The sequence below is a fragment of the Lepus europaeus genome, chromosome 7, assembly GCF_033115175.1.
Source record: "Lepus europaeus isolate LE1 chromosome 7, mLepTim1.pri, whole genome shotgun sequence".
NCBI classification, from domain to species: domain Eukaryota; kingdom Metazoa; phylum Chordata; class Mammalia; order Lagomorpha; family Leporidae; genus Lepus; species Lepus europaeus.
In genome coordinates this window covers 7569095-7585615 of record NC_084833.1, presented here as the reverse complement: position 1 = coordinate 7585615, position 16521 = coordinate 7569095, and the positions used below count along the sequence as shown (strand labels likewise).

The window sequence follows — 16521 nt, the reverse complement described above, 5'->3', positions numbered from 1 at the left end:
CATGTGCAGCCAGAGACGCTGGCACGGGGGCTTCGGGAGAGGTCATGGGAGGCTTTTAGGCTGGAAGAACGTTCTAGATCTTGCTTTGGGTCGTTGTCACATGGATGTGAGAAACTCACTGACCATACCTTTGCTTTATTGATAAATTCTTTACATTTGTGTTAGACCCCAGTTTAGTAAAAAGTTTCAGGAAAAGGGCAAGGAATTCTCTGTGTTGAGTATTCTCAGCTCAGTTTACAAATAAAGAAACCAAGGCTGGGGCCGGCGTTGTGGCAGAGTGGGCCACGCCGCCGCCTGCAACCCCGGCATCCCCTAACAGACTGCTGGTTCGAGACTGGCTGCTCCACTTCTGATCCAGCTCCCTGCTAATGAGCCTGGGAATGCAGCAGAGGGTGGCCCCTGTATCCATGAGGGAGGCCTGGATGAAGCTCCTGGCTCCTAGCTTCAGCCTGGCCCAGTTTCAGCCATTGTGGCCATTTGGGGAGTGAACCAGGGGATCAAAGTTTTCTCTATGTCTCTGTCTGTCCTTGTCTCTATCTCTCTATATACCTCTGCTTTTCAACTAAATAAATAAATACTTAAAAGAGAATAGAGAAAGGCTAAGTGTGTTGAGTAAACATTGGGTTCAAAACCAAGTCTGGGGACCAGCACTGTGGCGTAACAGGTAAAGCCTCCACCTACAGTGCTGGCATCCCATATGGCCACCGGTTCAAGTCCCCGCTGCTCCACTTCCTATCCAGCTCTCTGCTATGGCTTGGGAAAGCACTACTGCCCTAAGTCTTTGGGCCCCTGCACCTGTGTGGGAGACTCGGAGGAAGCTCCTGGCTCCTGGCTTCAGATCAGCCCAGCTCCAGCCGTTGTGGCCATTTGGGGAGTGGACCAGCGGATGAAGGACCTCTCTTTCTGCCTCTGCCTCTCTGTAACTGTGCCTTTCAAATAAATAAATGAATAAATCTTAAAAAAAAAAAATGAAGCCTGTGTATAGCCTGCCTACATGGCAGCTGATATAGAATACCAAAAACTGTATGGCAATGACGCGGACATCTTGTGATTTGATTGTTGTTTTTCAGCCCTTGTCCATACTCCTCTGGAACTGTGGTCTTTCTACCTTTTATTTGTTGAATATTACGGTTGGTGATGCAGTAAGCCTGGGATTATAGAGTGGACTGGAAGTTGGTCTTTGCAAAAATTAAAGAAAAAAAAAGAAAAGAAGGAAGGAGAAGGGTTGAGGGAGGGAAGTATGATTATCATCTTAGAACTGTACCTATGCAATGCATGAAATCTGTTGTCTTTCTATGAATAAAAATGTTAAAAAATAAGAAACCAAGTCTGTTTGCCCAGACACGTGTGTTCCCTCTGGGAGTTTTGTGCAAGGAGTCGAATGTGGGCTGTACAAACCCGTGAACACCCCCTCTCGGCCCCTACAAGAACCCCCTGGGTGCCAAGGGGCAAAGTGTGGGTGCCACTGCCCCACTCCAGACAGGCTTCTCATAACCCAAGGAGCAAACCCCTACTCGGGAGCAAGGAGAATGCCGGGGTCACTGTCACCCATGACTCAGCAGCCCCCTCCCCACCCACCCACTGGGCCCAGCCCAGGGGAGGCCCCGGGCTCTCTTACTTGGTGGTGCCAAGTGGACCACATATCCATCCCCAACGTAGATGGCCCAGTGTCTGTAGAACGGGCGGAAGATCTCGATCAGGTCTCCGGGCTTGGGCTCTGGCTGCAAAGGCAAGAACAGGGCTGTCAGAGGCTGTGTGACAGCCGGGAAGCAGGGTAGGGCTCCGGCGGGCAGGGCAGCTCGGCAGGGCCTGTGTCTGCCAGTGCCGTGCTGCTCCACCCCTGCGGGCCCACGCCAGGCCTGGGGCCCCTGCAGGCCTTGCCATTTGCAAAGTGCAGGTCTACGGGTTCTTCGTGGGCCGGAGGCTCTGCCTCACTGCTGCTGTTCCTGGGAACACTTGCCGAGCTCTTACTCCGAGCCAAGCGCTCTGCTAGGGATGTCACAGGCAGAGCTCAACAAACCCACGGAGCATCCTGTGATGGGGGCTCTGTTAGGAAGCCCCTCTTATGGATGGGAACATCAAGGCCCCGAGATGGGAAAGAACCTGCACACACCCACACAGCTCATGAGTGACAGGGCTGGGACTCAACACCAGGCTGGCCAATTCCCAGGCTCCTGGACAACACCGCTGGAGGCTGCCGACCCGGAGGGTGCCCCAGGGACACTCCCCTACCTGGCCTCGGGCCTACAGAGACCTGGTACCGGCCTTAGCAGTCACATCCTCCTAGCTGCCCGGCCTAAGGAGAAGGTGGTGTGAGTGCACAGGTGAGAGTCTAGGTGGGGGCCTGAATGTGTGGGTGCATGACAAGTGTGAGAGCACATGTGGGGGTGCGGGAGCACTTGTGTAGGTGTGCATCCACGCCTGTGACAGTGAGCCCGGGCCTGCGTGTGCAGGTGTGGGCCTACACGTGAGCAAGTGTGGGGGTGCATGTGCAGGTATGGGCCTGTGTGTGTGCAGGTGTGGGCCTACACGTGAGCAAGTGTGGGGGTGCGTGTGCAGGTGTGGGCCTACACGTGAGTAAGCGTGGGGGTGCGTGTGCAGGTGTGGGCCTGCACATGTACAGGTGTGGGCCTACACGTGAGTACGCGTGGGGGTGCATGTGCAGGTGTGGGCCTGTGTGTGTGCAGGTGTGGGCCTACATGTGAGTACGCGTGGGGGTGCATGTGCAGGTGTGGGCCTACACGTGAGTACGCGTGGGGGTACGTGTGCAGGTGTGGACCTATGTGTGTGTAGGTGTGGGCCTACACGTGAGTATGCGTGGGGGTGCGTGTGCAGGTGTGGGCCTACACATGTACAGGTGTGGGCCTACACGTGAGTATGCGTGGGGGTGCGTGTGCAGGTGTGGGCCTACACGTGAGTACGCGTGGGGGTACGTGTGCAGGTGTGGACCTATGTGTGTGTAGGTGTGGGCCTACACGTGAGTATGCGTGGGGGTGCGTGTGCAGGTGTGGGCCTACACATGTACAGGTGTGGGCCTACACGTGAGTATGCGTGGGGGTGCGTGTGCAGGTGTGGGCCTACACGTGAGTACGCGTGGGGGTACGTGTGCAGGTGTGGACCTATGTGTGTGTAGGTGTGGGCCTACACGTGAGTACGCGTGGGGGTGCGTGTGCAGGTGTGGGCCTACACATGTACAGGTGTGGGCCTACACGTGAGTATGCGTGGGGGTGCGTGTGCAGGTGTGGGCCTACACGTGAGTACGCGTGGGGGTACGTGTGCAGGTGTGGACTTATGTGTGTGCAGGTGTGGGCCTACACGTGAGTACGCGTGGGGGTGCGTGTGCAGGTGTGGGCCTGTGTGTGTGCAGGTGTGGGCCTACACGTGAGTACGCGTGGGGGTGCGTGTGCAGGTGTGGGCCTACACATGTACAGGTGTGGGCCTACACGTGAGTATGTGTGGGGGTGCATGTGCAGGTGTGGGCCTGTGTGTGTGCAGGTGTGGGCCTACACGTGAGTACGCGTGGGGGTGCATGTGCAGGTGTGGGCCTGTGTGTGTGCAGGTGTGGGCCTACATGTGAGTACGCGTGGGGGTGCATGTGCAGGTGTGGGCCTGTGTGTGTGCAGGTGTGGGCCTACATGTGAGTACGCGTGGGGGTGCATGTGCAGGTGTGGGCCTGCACGTGAGTACGCGTGGGGGTACGTGTGCAGGTGTGGACTTATGTGTGTGTAGGTGTGGGCCTACACGTGAGTACGCGTGGGGGTGCGTGTGCAGGTGTGGGCCTATGTGTGTGCAGGCATGGGGGTGCAGGAGCAGATGTGCAGGTGTGCACTGTGATGCCTCCCAGAGCCCCGCCCCATTAGAGGGTTCCGAGAGCCCCAGATGGTTTCCATCCAACATCACCCACGTGGACTATCACAGCCCATGCGAGGTGCTGGGTGGGGGGACACCTCGGCCACGAGCAGAATCCGAGGTGGCCACGTCCTTGGCCCAGGCCCACCTCAAGTCTCCTTTAATGAGCCAGGAAGCCCACCCTCAGAACACCCTCAGGCAGAGCCCCTCTCTCCCTTGCCCAGGCTCCACTTCACAGCCGCAAAGGCGTGGGGTGGGGGCTGTGGTCTGCCGCACTCACAGGCACTGCCTTCATCCAGGAGAAAGGATGCCAGGGGCCTGCACAACTCACCCTTGCCGGCCTCCCCTGAGGGACCAGTGATGGGCAGTGGGAGGAGGCAATCAAAGCGCTGCAATGCCTAGGAAGCCCAGATGATGGGCAGGTCGGTAGTTGCTTCTTAGCAACATTAAAACAACAATCAAGCACCAGATGTGGCAGGGAAAACAATTTTTCCGTGGGAGGTTTATAGACAAATCACATTCTCTTATTACACAAGCAACATTCTTCTTCCACAAAGAGGGCACCCACTTCCTACTGAGAACCCATTTCAAAACACGGGACAATGAACACGATTTATGAATCCCTTTTGTTTTCCAGAATAAAAGACAAATCGTCCGGTCAGAGTTAGGGGGTCTTAGGGAGGCTGGATTGCAGGACGAGACAAGAACCACAGGGACAGGATGTCAGGTCAGGAGCAGCGGCAGCCCCAGCACACGGGAGCCAGGGCTCAGGGTAGCACGGAGGACACATGAGACATGCCAGCATAACAAAGGAAAAGAAAAGAAAGTATCACAATGATCGCAGACAACTTAAGAGATTGTAACGGTTCGGAGAGGGGGAAAAAAAAAAACAGTGAAAAAAATTCATTCCCAAAAAACTACCTTCTGTACATCTACTTTTTTTTTTTTTTTTTTTTTTTGACAGGCAGAGTGGACAGTGAGAGAGACAGAGAGAAAGGTCTTCCTTTTTGCCGTTGGTTCACCCTCCAATGGCCACCGCGGCCGGTGTATCTCACTGATCCGAAGCCAGGAGCCACGTGCTCCTCCTGGTCTCCCATGCGGGTGCAGGGCCCAAGCACTTGGGCCATCCTCCACTGCCTTCCCGGGCCATAGCAGAGAGCTGGCCTGGAAGAGGGGCAACCGGGATAGAATCCAGCGCCCCAACCGGGACTAGAACTCGGTGTGCCGGCGCCGCAAGGCAGAGGATTAGCCTGTTAAGCCACAGCGCCGGCCCTCTACTTTATTAAAGTCACTCTGGAACAGGTGCAGCTACTGTACAGGAAACCGACCAGTGCTGACCGGCAGGCGGGAGGAGGGACTTCCGGGCTATGACATTCTACAGGGTTCCACGTCTTGATTCAGGGGCAGCTTCTACAGTGGTGCGTGTTTATCAAAACTCAAACAACTGACCACGAAAAACAGTCGATTACAATAAAAATGGTAGTTGCACCTGAATTTTTGTAAAGAAACTAATTTTGAAAGGCAGAGTTACAGAGAGAGGGAAAGACAGAGATCTTCCATCTGCTGGTTCACTCCCCAATGGCCACAATGGCTGGAGCTGGGCCGTTCCCAAGCCAGGAGCCAGGAGCTTCTTCCAGGTCTCCCACATGGGTGCAAGGGCTCAAGCACTTGGGCCATCTGCTGCTGCTTTCCCAGGCCACAGCAGAGAGTTGGATTGGGGGTGGAGCAGCAGGGACTCAAACTGGCACCCACATAGGATGCCAGCTCTGCAGGGGGAGGCTTTACCGCTATGCCACAGCACTGGCCCTGAAAATATTTTTAAAATGACGAAAAAGGTTGGGGGTTCACTTATGGAGCCCTAACTCTCGTGAGAAGCAAGGGTGATCTTTAAAATACAGGGCTAGGGGCTGATGCTGTGGTGCGGTAGGCTAAGCCTCCACCTGCGGTGCTGGCATCCCATATGGGCGCCAGTTCTTGTCCAGGCTGCTCCTCTTCCAATCCAGCTCCCTGTTATATGGCTAGAAAAGCAGCAGAAGATGGTGCACATCCTTGGATACCTGCACCCACACGGGAGACCCGGAAAAAGCTTCTGGCTCTTGGCTTCAGATCGGCTCAGCTCTGGCCGTTCCCCAGTAAATGGAAGCTCTCTCTCTGTCTCTCCCTCTCTCTCTCTCTAACTCTGCCTCTCGAATAAATAAATAAACACAGAGGCTATGTGTTACAAATGGTGACACAACCCCACATCTCACCAAAAAGCATGCCGGGCGGGCGTGGGGGAAATCATTCTTAAAAAGCAACAACAAGAAACAAAGTGATGCAAGGAAACAAATGAACCCACACAAAAGGAGGGCCTGTGGGGAGCCTCTCCCCTAAGATCCAGCAAGAAAAATGGCTACCTGATGGCACAGGTACGTCCACTCAGCCCAACCCACGTTCTCAGCACAGGAGCAGAAACACGGCAGCCCAGGCCCAAATTGCTTGTTTTCCTCTGCAAACTCAGAATGGTTTCTACATTTTTTTAATAGTTAAGGCTAAAGTCAAAGCAGGAGAACGCTTTGTGTCCCATGGAAATTGGTTGAAATGCCGATGTCAGCGTCCATGAGGTTGCACTGGAAAGCGGCAGTGCTCTGACATTTTCATTTTGTCTGCAGCTGGTGGCCAAGACCATCCAGGCTGCAAAACCTACAGTGTTGGGGCCGGCGCTGTGGCACCGTAGGCTGAACCTCCACCTGCGGCGCCAGCATCCTATATGGGCGCCAGTTCAGGTCCCAGCTGCTCCTCTTTCAATCCAACTCCCTGCTAATAGCCTGGGAAAGCAGCGGAATATGGCCCAAGTGCTTGGGCCCCTGCACCCACGTGGGAGACCCAGAAGAAGCTCCTGGCTCCTGCCTCCTAGCTTCAGATCAGCCCAGCTTAAGCCGTTGCGCCAACTTGGGGAGTGGACCAGTGTATGGAAGACCTCTCTCTCTCTCTCTCTCTCTCTGTCTCAAATAAATAAATAAATATTGAAAAAAAAAAAAAAACCTACAGTGTTTGCCATGCAGCCCATATAACAGAAGGAGTTTGTACAGCAGCGTTGTGGACCCAACCCATACTGGCAACAAGGCTTGGGTCAGCAGAGGGGCCTTCCAGAGCCGCCTCCTGCAGGAAGGGGCTCCGCCTGCCTCCCTGCCCCCACCCCGGCCCAGCCAACACAGGCCCCCCGCTGCTCCCACGCAGCGCCACGTGCAATGACAGTAGCAGAGCTGAGACTCTGCGCCCACGGGATTCCAGAACAAAAAGTCTTTATCTCCCCCACAAAAGCAGAGTGACAAAGAGCTGTACAGCAGCCATTTTCCTTAGCAAGCACATGGAGGAGCTATTTCTGGCCTGCAACATTCATACTGAAAAAAAAGAACCCACAGGCGTCAGTAAGGACCAGTGAAACAGACAACCCCACAGCCGCAGACACAGCAGTCAGGAGAAGGCAAATTTACAGAGCAGACGTGGAAGCGACAGGAAAAGCAAGTCAAGACACACTGTCACTGCATCTGTGCTGAAAATGCATTTTTATACATGTAAGTAAAATGGATCGCATAAGGGTACTTCAAAAAGCTCATGGAAAACGAAAGTAGGAGTTGGGGCCGGTGCTGTGGCACAGCGGGTAAAACCTCCACCTGCAGCGCCAGCATCCCTTATGGGTGCCGGTTCAAGTCCCAGCAGCTCCACTTCTGATCCGGCTCCCTGCCTATGGCCTGGGAAAGCAGCAGAAGATGGCCCAGGTGTTTGTGCCCTGCACCTGCATGGGAGACCCAGAGGAGGCTCCTGGCTCCTGGCCTAGCTGTGACCCACTGCGGCCATTTGGGGAGTGAACCAGTGGAGGGAAGACCTCTCCCTGCATCTTCCACTCTCTCTAACTCTGCCTTGCAAATAAATAAAAATCAATCTTTTAAAAAAACTGAAGATAAGTTACTCAGATGCAAACTCTTTCTGAAAATATGAGTCATCTTTAAAAGTTCACAGAACGGGTGCTGGCGCCGCAGCCCAGTGACTTAAGCCACCACTTGCGACACCTGTGGGCACCAGTTCCAGTCCTGGCCGATTTGCTTCCAATCCAGCTCCCTGCTAATGCCCCTGGGAAAGCGGCAGAAGTGGCCCAAGTACTTGGCTCCCTGCCACCTATGTGGGAGATCAAGAGAGAGTTCCAGGCTCCTGGCTTTGGTCTAGACCAGCCCCAGCTATTACAGCCATTTGGAAAATGACACAGTGGAGGTAGAGTGTCTCTCTCTCTCTCTCTCTCTCTCTCTCTCTCTCTCTCTCTCCCCCTTCCAAATCAACATATAAGTACATTTTTTGAAAAATAAAAAAGGAAGGAAAAAGTTCACAGAAAATGTGTTTTATGAAAAAACCATGCAGGGATTTCAACTGTACAGTTTTTGGTAAGAAGTTTTCTCATATGCACTATTTTTAAAAATATTTTGTAGTGGGGCTGGTGCTGTGGCGCAGCAGGTAAAGCCACTGCCTACAGTGCCAGCACCCCATACGGGCGCCGGCTCGAATCCTGGCTGCTCCACTTCCAATCCAGTTCTCTACTCTGGCCTGGGAAAGCAGTGGAAAATGGCCCAGGTCCTTGGGCCCCCGCACCCATGTGGGAGACCCCGAAGAAGCTCCTGGCTTCGGATCAGCACAGCTCTGGCCATTGCGGCCAGTTGGGGAGTGAACCAGCAGATGGAAGACCTCTCTCTCTCTTTCTCTCTCTCTGTGTGTGTGTGTGTGTGTGTTAACTCTGACTTTCAAATAAATAATCTTTTTTAAAAAAATGTGTACCAAAGCAAACCTGTCTTTTAATTCTACTTTCCACAAAACTCTGGGAGTCTCCTCCTACTGTGGACCTAAGGAAAATATACAAAACCGCTGTCTGACACACACTGCGGGTGGCTGGGATTCAGATTTTATATTTTATGTGACACTATTTTATTGTTTGAATGCTTCACCAATTGAGTTATTGTGATCATTAAAAGGAAAAGACTCCCATGTTGATAAACTAGCAGTTCCTTTCATTGGAAATGCGAGCATTATCTGTTACCAAAATTCCATTAAACTGAATCCCAGTGGGGTGTTCATTCTACTTGTAACTGTGTTCTAGTTTCCTAAAATCTTTAAATAAACCTGTATTCATTTTGAAGAGGAAAAAAAAAAAAAAACTAAGACCTGACCAAGATTACTGTGTTCAATTAGTGTGCACAATCCATGCAATGTATATCACATATCGTGTTAAAAAAAATACAGCACACGGGGCCAGCGTTGTGGCATAGCGGGTTAAGGTGCCGAGTGCAACAGTGGCATCCCTTATGGGCATCAGTTCATGTCCCGGCTGCTCCACTTCCAATCCAGCTCCTGGGAAAGCAGCGGAGGATGGTCCAAGTGCTTGGGCCCCTGCACCGGCATGGGAGACCCAGAATAAGCTCCTGGCTTCAGCCCGGCCCAGGCCAGCTGTTGTGGACATCTGAGTAGTGAACCAACAGATGAAAGATCCCTCTCTCCCTCTCTTTCTCTCGCTCGCTCCCTCCTTCTCTCTGTATAATATTTTAAAAATGAAAACAAAGCAAACGAAGCAGAAAGACTGCGAAAGACACGGGGCCACGCCCCATGGCCGCCCCTTGGTGCTGGCGCCAGCGGGGCCTTTGGGATCATTTCGCTTCCTTCTGTTTGCCCGTATTTTCCACCTCTTCCGCTTCTAAATGGGGCTTCCTGACATAGTCTTATGATGTTCTCAAACACACAGTTTGGATTTTCAAACAAAGGCAGAGTTACAGAGGGGGGGAGAGAGAGAGAGAGAGATCTTCCATCTGCTGGTTCACTCCCCAAAGAGCAGCAGCAGCGGCACCTGACGGCCTTTGGCTTTGATTGACAGGGCCACCGCCGGGTCTGGAGCATGGGAGAGAGACTTGATCTAAGTTGGGTGCTTGAAGGGTCCTGCTGCCTGCTGTTCAGAGATCGGATGAGGGCGCAAAGAGATGTCAGACACCTGTTAAGAGGTGAGGGGAGAGAGGGGATGAGGCTCAGACAGCTGGGAGCAGAGCTGATGAGAAGGACGGTTCCAGATGGACTTCGAGGGGGCAGCCGACCCCTGTGCTGACGGAATGAGGGGGGCATGCGGCAAACAGCAGTCAGATGCTCCCAAGGTTTGGGGCCAGGACAGCCAGGGGGCTGGGAAGGGCTGGCAGCTGCAGACAGAGCACCCACGCCCGGGCACGCTGGCCTGAGACTGTCCCTTAGGGAGCCGAATGGAGAAGCAGCCGCGTGAGGAGCCTGGAGCCCAGGAGAGCGGCCCGGGGAAGGGGAATATGGGTGTCCCGCAAGACACAAGCCTGGCTGAAATGGGTTCAAGAGAATGGGAGGAGAGGAAGTGATGACGACACGGAAGAGGCAGTGCCGGAGTCTGTGTCCCACCTCAGACCCAAGGATCTCCAAACCCCACATTCTGCGCTCAAAGCGGGAGACGGGGCGGGGAAGGGGTCAACCTCCAGGGAGCACAGAGACTGGCAGGCAGGGATCCAAAACCTCAGGGCACTCCTGGGGCAGAGCCCAGACCTGGTATTTTTTTTTTAAGTTCCCAGGTGATTCTACTGAGCAGCCAGAGTGGGAGCCCCAGAGCAGCAGGGTGAAGGGAAGAGAGGAGTAAGACTGAACAGGTAGACGGCGAGGGGACGGCGAAGGGCGGGGAGGACTGAGACCAGGGCGGTCACTTGTCACGGCGAGGGGCGGGGAGGACTGAGGCCAGGGCGGTCACTTGTCACGGCGAGGGGCGGGGAGGACTGAGGCCAGGGCGGTCACTTGTCACGGCAAGGGGCGGGGAGGACTGAGGCCAGGACGGGCGAGGGGCAGGGAGGACTGAGGCCAGGGAGGTCACTTGTCACGGCGAGGGGCGGGGAGGACTGAGGCCAGGGCGGTCACTTGTCACGGCGAGGGGCGGGGAGGACTGAGGCCAGGGAGGTCACTTGTCACGGCGAGGGGCAGGGAGGACTGAGGCCAGGACGGTCACTTGTCACGGCGAGGGGCAGGGAGGACTGAGGCCAGGACGGGCAAGGGGCAGGGAGGACTGAGGCCAGGGCGGTCACTTGTCACGGCGAGGGGCGGGGAGGACTGAGGCCAGGGCGGTCACTTGTCACGGCGAGGGGCGGGGAGGACTGAGGCCAGGGCGGTCACTTGTCACGGCGAGGGGCGGGGAGGACTGAGGCCAGGACGGGCGAGGGGCAGGGAGGACTGAGGCCAGGGAGGTCACTTGTCACGGCAAGGGGCAGGGAGGACTGAGGCCAGGGCGGTCACTTGTCACGGCGAGGGGCAGGGAGGACTGAGGCCAGGACGGGCAAGGGGCAGGGAGGACTGAGGCCAGGGCGGTCACTTGTCACGGCGAGGGGCGGGGAGGACTGAGGCCAGGGCGGTCACTTGTCACGGCGAGGGGCGGGGAGGACTGAGGCCAGGGCGGTCACTTGTCACGGCGAGGGGCGGGGAGGACTGAGGCCAGGACGGGCGAGGGGCAGGGAGGACTGAGGCCAGGGAGGTCACTTGTCACGGCAAGGGGCAGGGAGGACTGAGGCCAGGGCGGTCACTTGTCACGGCGAGGGGCAGGGAGGACTGAGGCCAGGACGGGCAAGGGGCAGGGAGGACTGAGGCCAGGGCGGTCACTTGTCACGGCAAGGGGCAGGGAGGACTGAGGCCAGGACGGGCAAGGGGCAGGGAGGACTGAGGCCAGGGCGGTCACTTGTCACGGCGAGGGGCGGGGAGGACTGAGGCCAGGGCGGTCACTTGTCACGGCGAGGGGCAGGGAGGACTGAGGCCAGGACGGGCAAGGGGCAGGGAGGACTGAGGCCAGGACGGGCGAGGGGCAGGGAGGACTGAGGCCAGGGAGGTCACTTGTCACGGCGAGGGGCAGGGAGGACTGAGGCCAGGGCGGTCACTTGTCTAGGGCCAGCCTGCAAGCAGCAAACTTGAAATGTAAATGGCTGCACAGAGGGAGGAGCCAGCCCAGCCCCCTCCCCAGCGGATCTCACCCCAGCACCCGCCACCCCACCCCCACCCCTGTCTCCAACTGCATGAAGATCCACAGTCATTCCTGCAGTTTCAATCTAGGGCGAGACCCCGGCCCACCACGCTGCACAGGACCAGGGGACATGACCGCATTTTTAGAACCATTTTCTCCTTGAGGTTGAAACAAACAACAAAAAGTAGCCGGGGTTGTGGCTTCACAATAGGTTAAGCCACTGCCTGCAGCACTGGCATCCCACATCCGAGCGCTGGTTCAAGTTCCAGCTGCTCCAATTCCAATCCAGCCCCCTGCTAATGCAAGAAGGCTCAAGTGTTTGGGCCCCTGCACCCACGTGGGAGACCCAGATGGAGTCCCTGGCTCCAGCTCCAGCTGGGTCCAGACCTGCCTGTTGGGCAGTGAACCAGCAGAGGGAAGATTCTCTCTCTCTCTCTCTCTCTCTCTCTCTCTCTCTCTCTCTCTCTCTCCCCCCACACTCTGCCTTTCAAATACATAAAATAATTTTTAAACAAGCATTTTCTTTTCATTCAAGGCCACTCAGGAAGATTCCAAATCCACTCCCACCCCATCTGTCCCTTCGGGGCTTAGGGATTTTGTTTGTTTTTATGAATTACCCCAGGAGCATAAAAAATACAGCAAGTAGGACAAGGAGCACCTCTGCCCGTCAGGACGGACGCGGTCTGCAGGAGCAGCACCGTGATGTCCTAACTGCACTGCCCCGGGCACGTCACCCAGCTTCTCCCGGCCTCGTGCCCTCCGCTGTCATCACAGCCCCAACTCATCCCGAGGAGCAAACAAGGAGCCAGTGTCCCTAAAAAGCCCTCGACAGTGTCCCTAAAGAGCCCTCGGCTTTTGGTACATGCCAGTGCTTACAGCCCCTGTTTCTGGGGCGGCTGCCACCGCTGCGGATTTGGAGAGGTGGCTCGGAGCTCTGGGCCCAGCTGGAGACGTGGCAGGCGTTTCGAAATCCAGATGGAGACAGGCCGTCCTCTGGGCCTCCCCAACCAGAGAGAAACAGGGAGCGCTTTCGTGCCGCCTGTGAAATCCCGCGGCTCGGCCCTTTCACCTCTGAGCCTCTGGAGGAAATCCCGCGGTGTGTGACTTCCCCAGCAGGAAGCCAACATCTCCCAGCCAAGGTTTTAGGAAAAGAAGAAACCCAGGAAGAATAGGCGTCAGTCCTGAGAGCGCAGAAGCAGGGCCCAGGCCACCCTCCTCCTCAACACCTCCAGCCCTGCTGCCTCCCCCGACACAGCCCTGCTCTGGGACCTCGGTGGTGGCTGCGCTGAGCCCAAGGACCAGTGAGCCTCAGCAAGCCCTCGACCTCAGCACTCCAGGCCAGCGCTGCTTCCTGCTCCAGCCCCTCCCCCGCTGCGGCCTCTCGGAGGTGACCGCCCCCACCCCCCACTGCTACTTGGGAAGGGTCCAGAGATGTCCCAGAGGCCCAGCCAGCTCAGGAGCCGGGAAAGCAGTGGGCACAGGAAGGAGCCTGGACTCCCGGCCCATCTCCCTGGGCTGCAGCTTCAGTTTCAGTTTCAGTTTCTTTGCAGCAGGTGCTCTGCACACCCCAGGGTCAAGGGGGAAGTAGGGGGAGGAGGGAAGGCGAACTCCAGGCCCACTCATTCCAGCACATTGGAGTCCTGGGGCAGGGAGGGGCCAGGCCAGGCGGCGCCACAGGCTGGCCGGCTGGACCGGAGCTGTGCCTAGCAGCCTCTCCCACACCAGCTGCCCCCTCCCCTCCGGGAGGCACCTGAGTGATAGCTAAGGTTGGCAGAGCTCAAAGAACCCCAGGGGAGCCTCACTCCCCAGAGCAGACAAATAGGGGCGAGCTGTCTGTGGAAAACACAAAAGCAACAACAGAACCCACCCAAAGCCTGGCCGCGGTTAATACCACCTGCCAGCCGCTTTCAACCCACGTGGATGGCCGGGACCCAAGGACTTAAGCCGGTGCTGCTGCCTCCCAGGGTCTGCACTAGCAGGAGGCTGGAACCAGGCAGGCTGACACAGGAAGTGGGCGTTCCCAGCGTGTCTCCACTTAGTGTTAAACACTCCTGTCTATTTCTTTTTCTTTTAAAAATGGCGTCTTCCATGGATAAAGAGAACAACACCCATTATCCAGTCGGCCACTTCCACTCAGCCTCAATCACTCACGTCTGCTTCCAGTCAGTTCCAGCTCAGAATGGTTCCAGCTCACCCTATACAGTCTATGTGCCCAAGCCCAGTCCTACATTCCCCTGTGTTTAAACAGAAGACAGAACAGCCCGGTCTCCCAGCGCCAGCAGGAACCAGAGCAACACCGGAGAGGCTGGCTCGTGTTCCCCGCGAGCTGCCTCTCCTCCAAAGCCCTGGATTAACGAACTGTCCGTGCTGTTCAGTCATTCAGCCATTCTCCCCGGATTTTTGCAGAAGCAGAAAAACTTGGGGAATTTTGCCAAGTAAAATAAAAACTCAGGGTGAATTTTCTGGTGAAGACGTCTTAGTGAAAATGTTGTGAGTGTGGAAATATTTAATAGCTGCTAGAACTGATTTTAAAAAAAAAAACATGGATAGTGTTGCAATGTCTGAAATTTATTATGAACCAGGATCTTTATAAATCCCTGCCAGACCAATCCCAACACTTAAGGCTTTGTTTAATTTTATTGCTTCAAGTGAACGCAGCTTTCAAAATTATAATTAATAAGTAATATTCTTCAACCAACTGTGGGCTGACAAATTAACTCTACTCCGTGTTGCATACGAATATGCAAAGAAGATCAATCTTGACAAAGCCCCGGACAAGTTTTTGCAAGTGTCCAAAACAGAAATGGTAGCATTCTAATGACTCATGACTGTGACCAGCCTATAGGTAGGAATACATTTCTTCCCTTTTCTCAAAAATACTCTCGTGTGGAACAGGCATTTAACCTGTCAGCTCAGACCCCCGCAGCCCACCCGGGGATGTAGCAGTGAGGGCCCACGTCCTTGGGTTCCTGGCACTTTTCCTTTCCTGCACATTTATTATTACCTTTCATTTCATGATTGTTCCTGAGAACCAGTTAGCCACGTAAACGAGACCAGAGCAGGTCAACCATGCCACTGTCCCCAGACACTGCTGGAAGCTCTCTGCAGGGTGGACAGACGCGCCACGCTGTTCCCAGCACTTCTGCGCTTGTGTTGGATCAAAATCCAAAACCTGTGCTCTGAATGGCTCAGCTGCTGGGGTCCCACCACGCTCCAGCCCGGCCCTGTGCCAAGCCTCCTCAGGATTCCCGAGCCGCACAGCAGGTCAGAAAGAGGGCCCTCTGGGGCTGGTCCGGAGGTGTCCGTTGACACCACGGGGGGCCCTGCAGCCAGGCCCGGGGGCAGCACAGCCAGTCTCCGACAATGTCTGCTGTCCTGGTTTGACCTTAGCAGAGGGGCCTCGCCCTCTGCAAGGACCCAGCAACAGTTCCAACACGTGGCCTCCCACCCACAGCCGACACCTGAGGTCCTGCAGGTGCTGGAGGGGTGGGCGGTGCCCCCAGCCCCGAGGATGCTCTCTGTAGGGTACAGCGGGGCTCCAGGACTGCCGGTCACTACCCACGCGCGCCCCCCGCCCCACCTGCACCCGCACTTACGATGGGTGCGCGCATCTTCTGTCCTGACGTGGACCCTCAGGTCAGCGTGGACTTGGCTTCACTCGCTGCAGAAACACCTGAGCCACGGGGGAGCGGAGGTTCATGATGTCACTACGGGGGAGCAGCGACCCGGGTCCCCCGCCCTCCACCCCAACACCAGTGGCTCAAGGAGGGGAGCCCGCGCGAGCTTCGTCCCCGCGCCCCGCAGAAGCCACCACCTCCCTCTCCCCGCAGGTTCCTCGCTGGCCCCGCGCCCGCCCTGCGTTTGGCCCCGGGCGGCCCACCCCTGGCGGGTGGGCGGGCGAGCAGGGCGCCGGCTCCGTGCGCGCCAGCGCGGCCGCCGCTTGCAGGCCGCCCGCCCGGCTGGTTTGCCTAGCCCCGCCGGACAGCGCTCCGGCACCGGGCGCGGCTCTCGCCGCGGCTCCCCTTTCCCTGGGGTCCCCGAAAGGAGCCGCCCCACCCACCTGCCGGACTCCGGAGGGAGGTAGAGCGGCCGCCGCGGCGACGGGCACCGGCTGAGTGGCCGCGGAGCCCCGGCCGGCGCGAGCTGGCCCGGCCCCTACCCCGGAGGCCGCTGGGGACCGCGGGCCGCCCGCGGCTCGCCCCGCCCTGCCCTGCCCGCAGCGCCCCTCCCCTCCCCTCTCCGGCCGGGAGCCGGGGCCACACGGCAGGGGCATCCCCAGGGCGCTCTGGAAGGAGCCAGACACAGCAGCCCGCCGTGATGGCTGCAGAGTCCCAGGGGCTCGAGAAACAGCAGGTGCAACAAGTTACTCCTGAACACACCCTGTTCTCCCGGAGCTGGGCCAGAAGAAACCGTGAAAATAACTCTTGTCTCCCAAGCCTCTCCCGCAGAATTTAATGGCTGCTTCTCTCTCTGCTATCTTGGTCCAGTTCAGTATGGAAGTCACTCCTGCGTCTTGGGGTCTTTCATGACCTGCTGGGCGCTCCCGAGCCGAGGGCAATTTGTGTTACAGAAGTGAGTGGGGTCGGGCGTTGGTGTAAGGGTTGAGACCCGCCCCCCATGTCTGGATTCCATCTGGGAGCGCCTGGGTT

At 56.7% G+C, this 16521-nt stretch overlaps 1 protein-coding gene across 2 annotated transcripts in view; it reads right to left on the bottom strand.

The window, feature by feature from the left end:
• Nucleotides 1-16037, bottom strand: part of LOC133762923 (phospholipase A and acyltransferase 3) — a 33210-nt gene extending 17173 nt beyond the window's left edge. For both annotated transcript variants that reach the window (XM_062195954.1, XM_062195955.1), the window contains exons 1-3: nt 15933-16037; nt 15469-15545; nt 1619-1721 (exon numbers count right to left, since the gene is read on the bottom strand). In XM_062195954.1, the coding sequence (XP_062051938.1) occupies nt 1619-1721; nt 15469-15483 (118 nt within the window). In that variant the 5' untranslated portion in view covers nt 15484-15545; nt 15933-16037. The remainder of the gene's footprint in view (nt 1-1618; nt 1722-15468; nt 15546-15932) is intronic.
• Nucleotides 16038-16521: the final 484 nt, after the last annotated feature.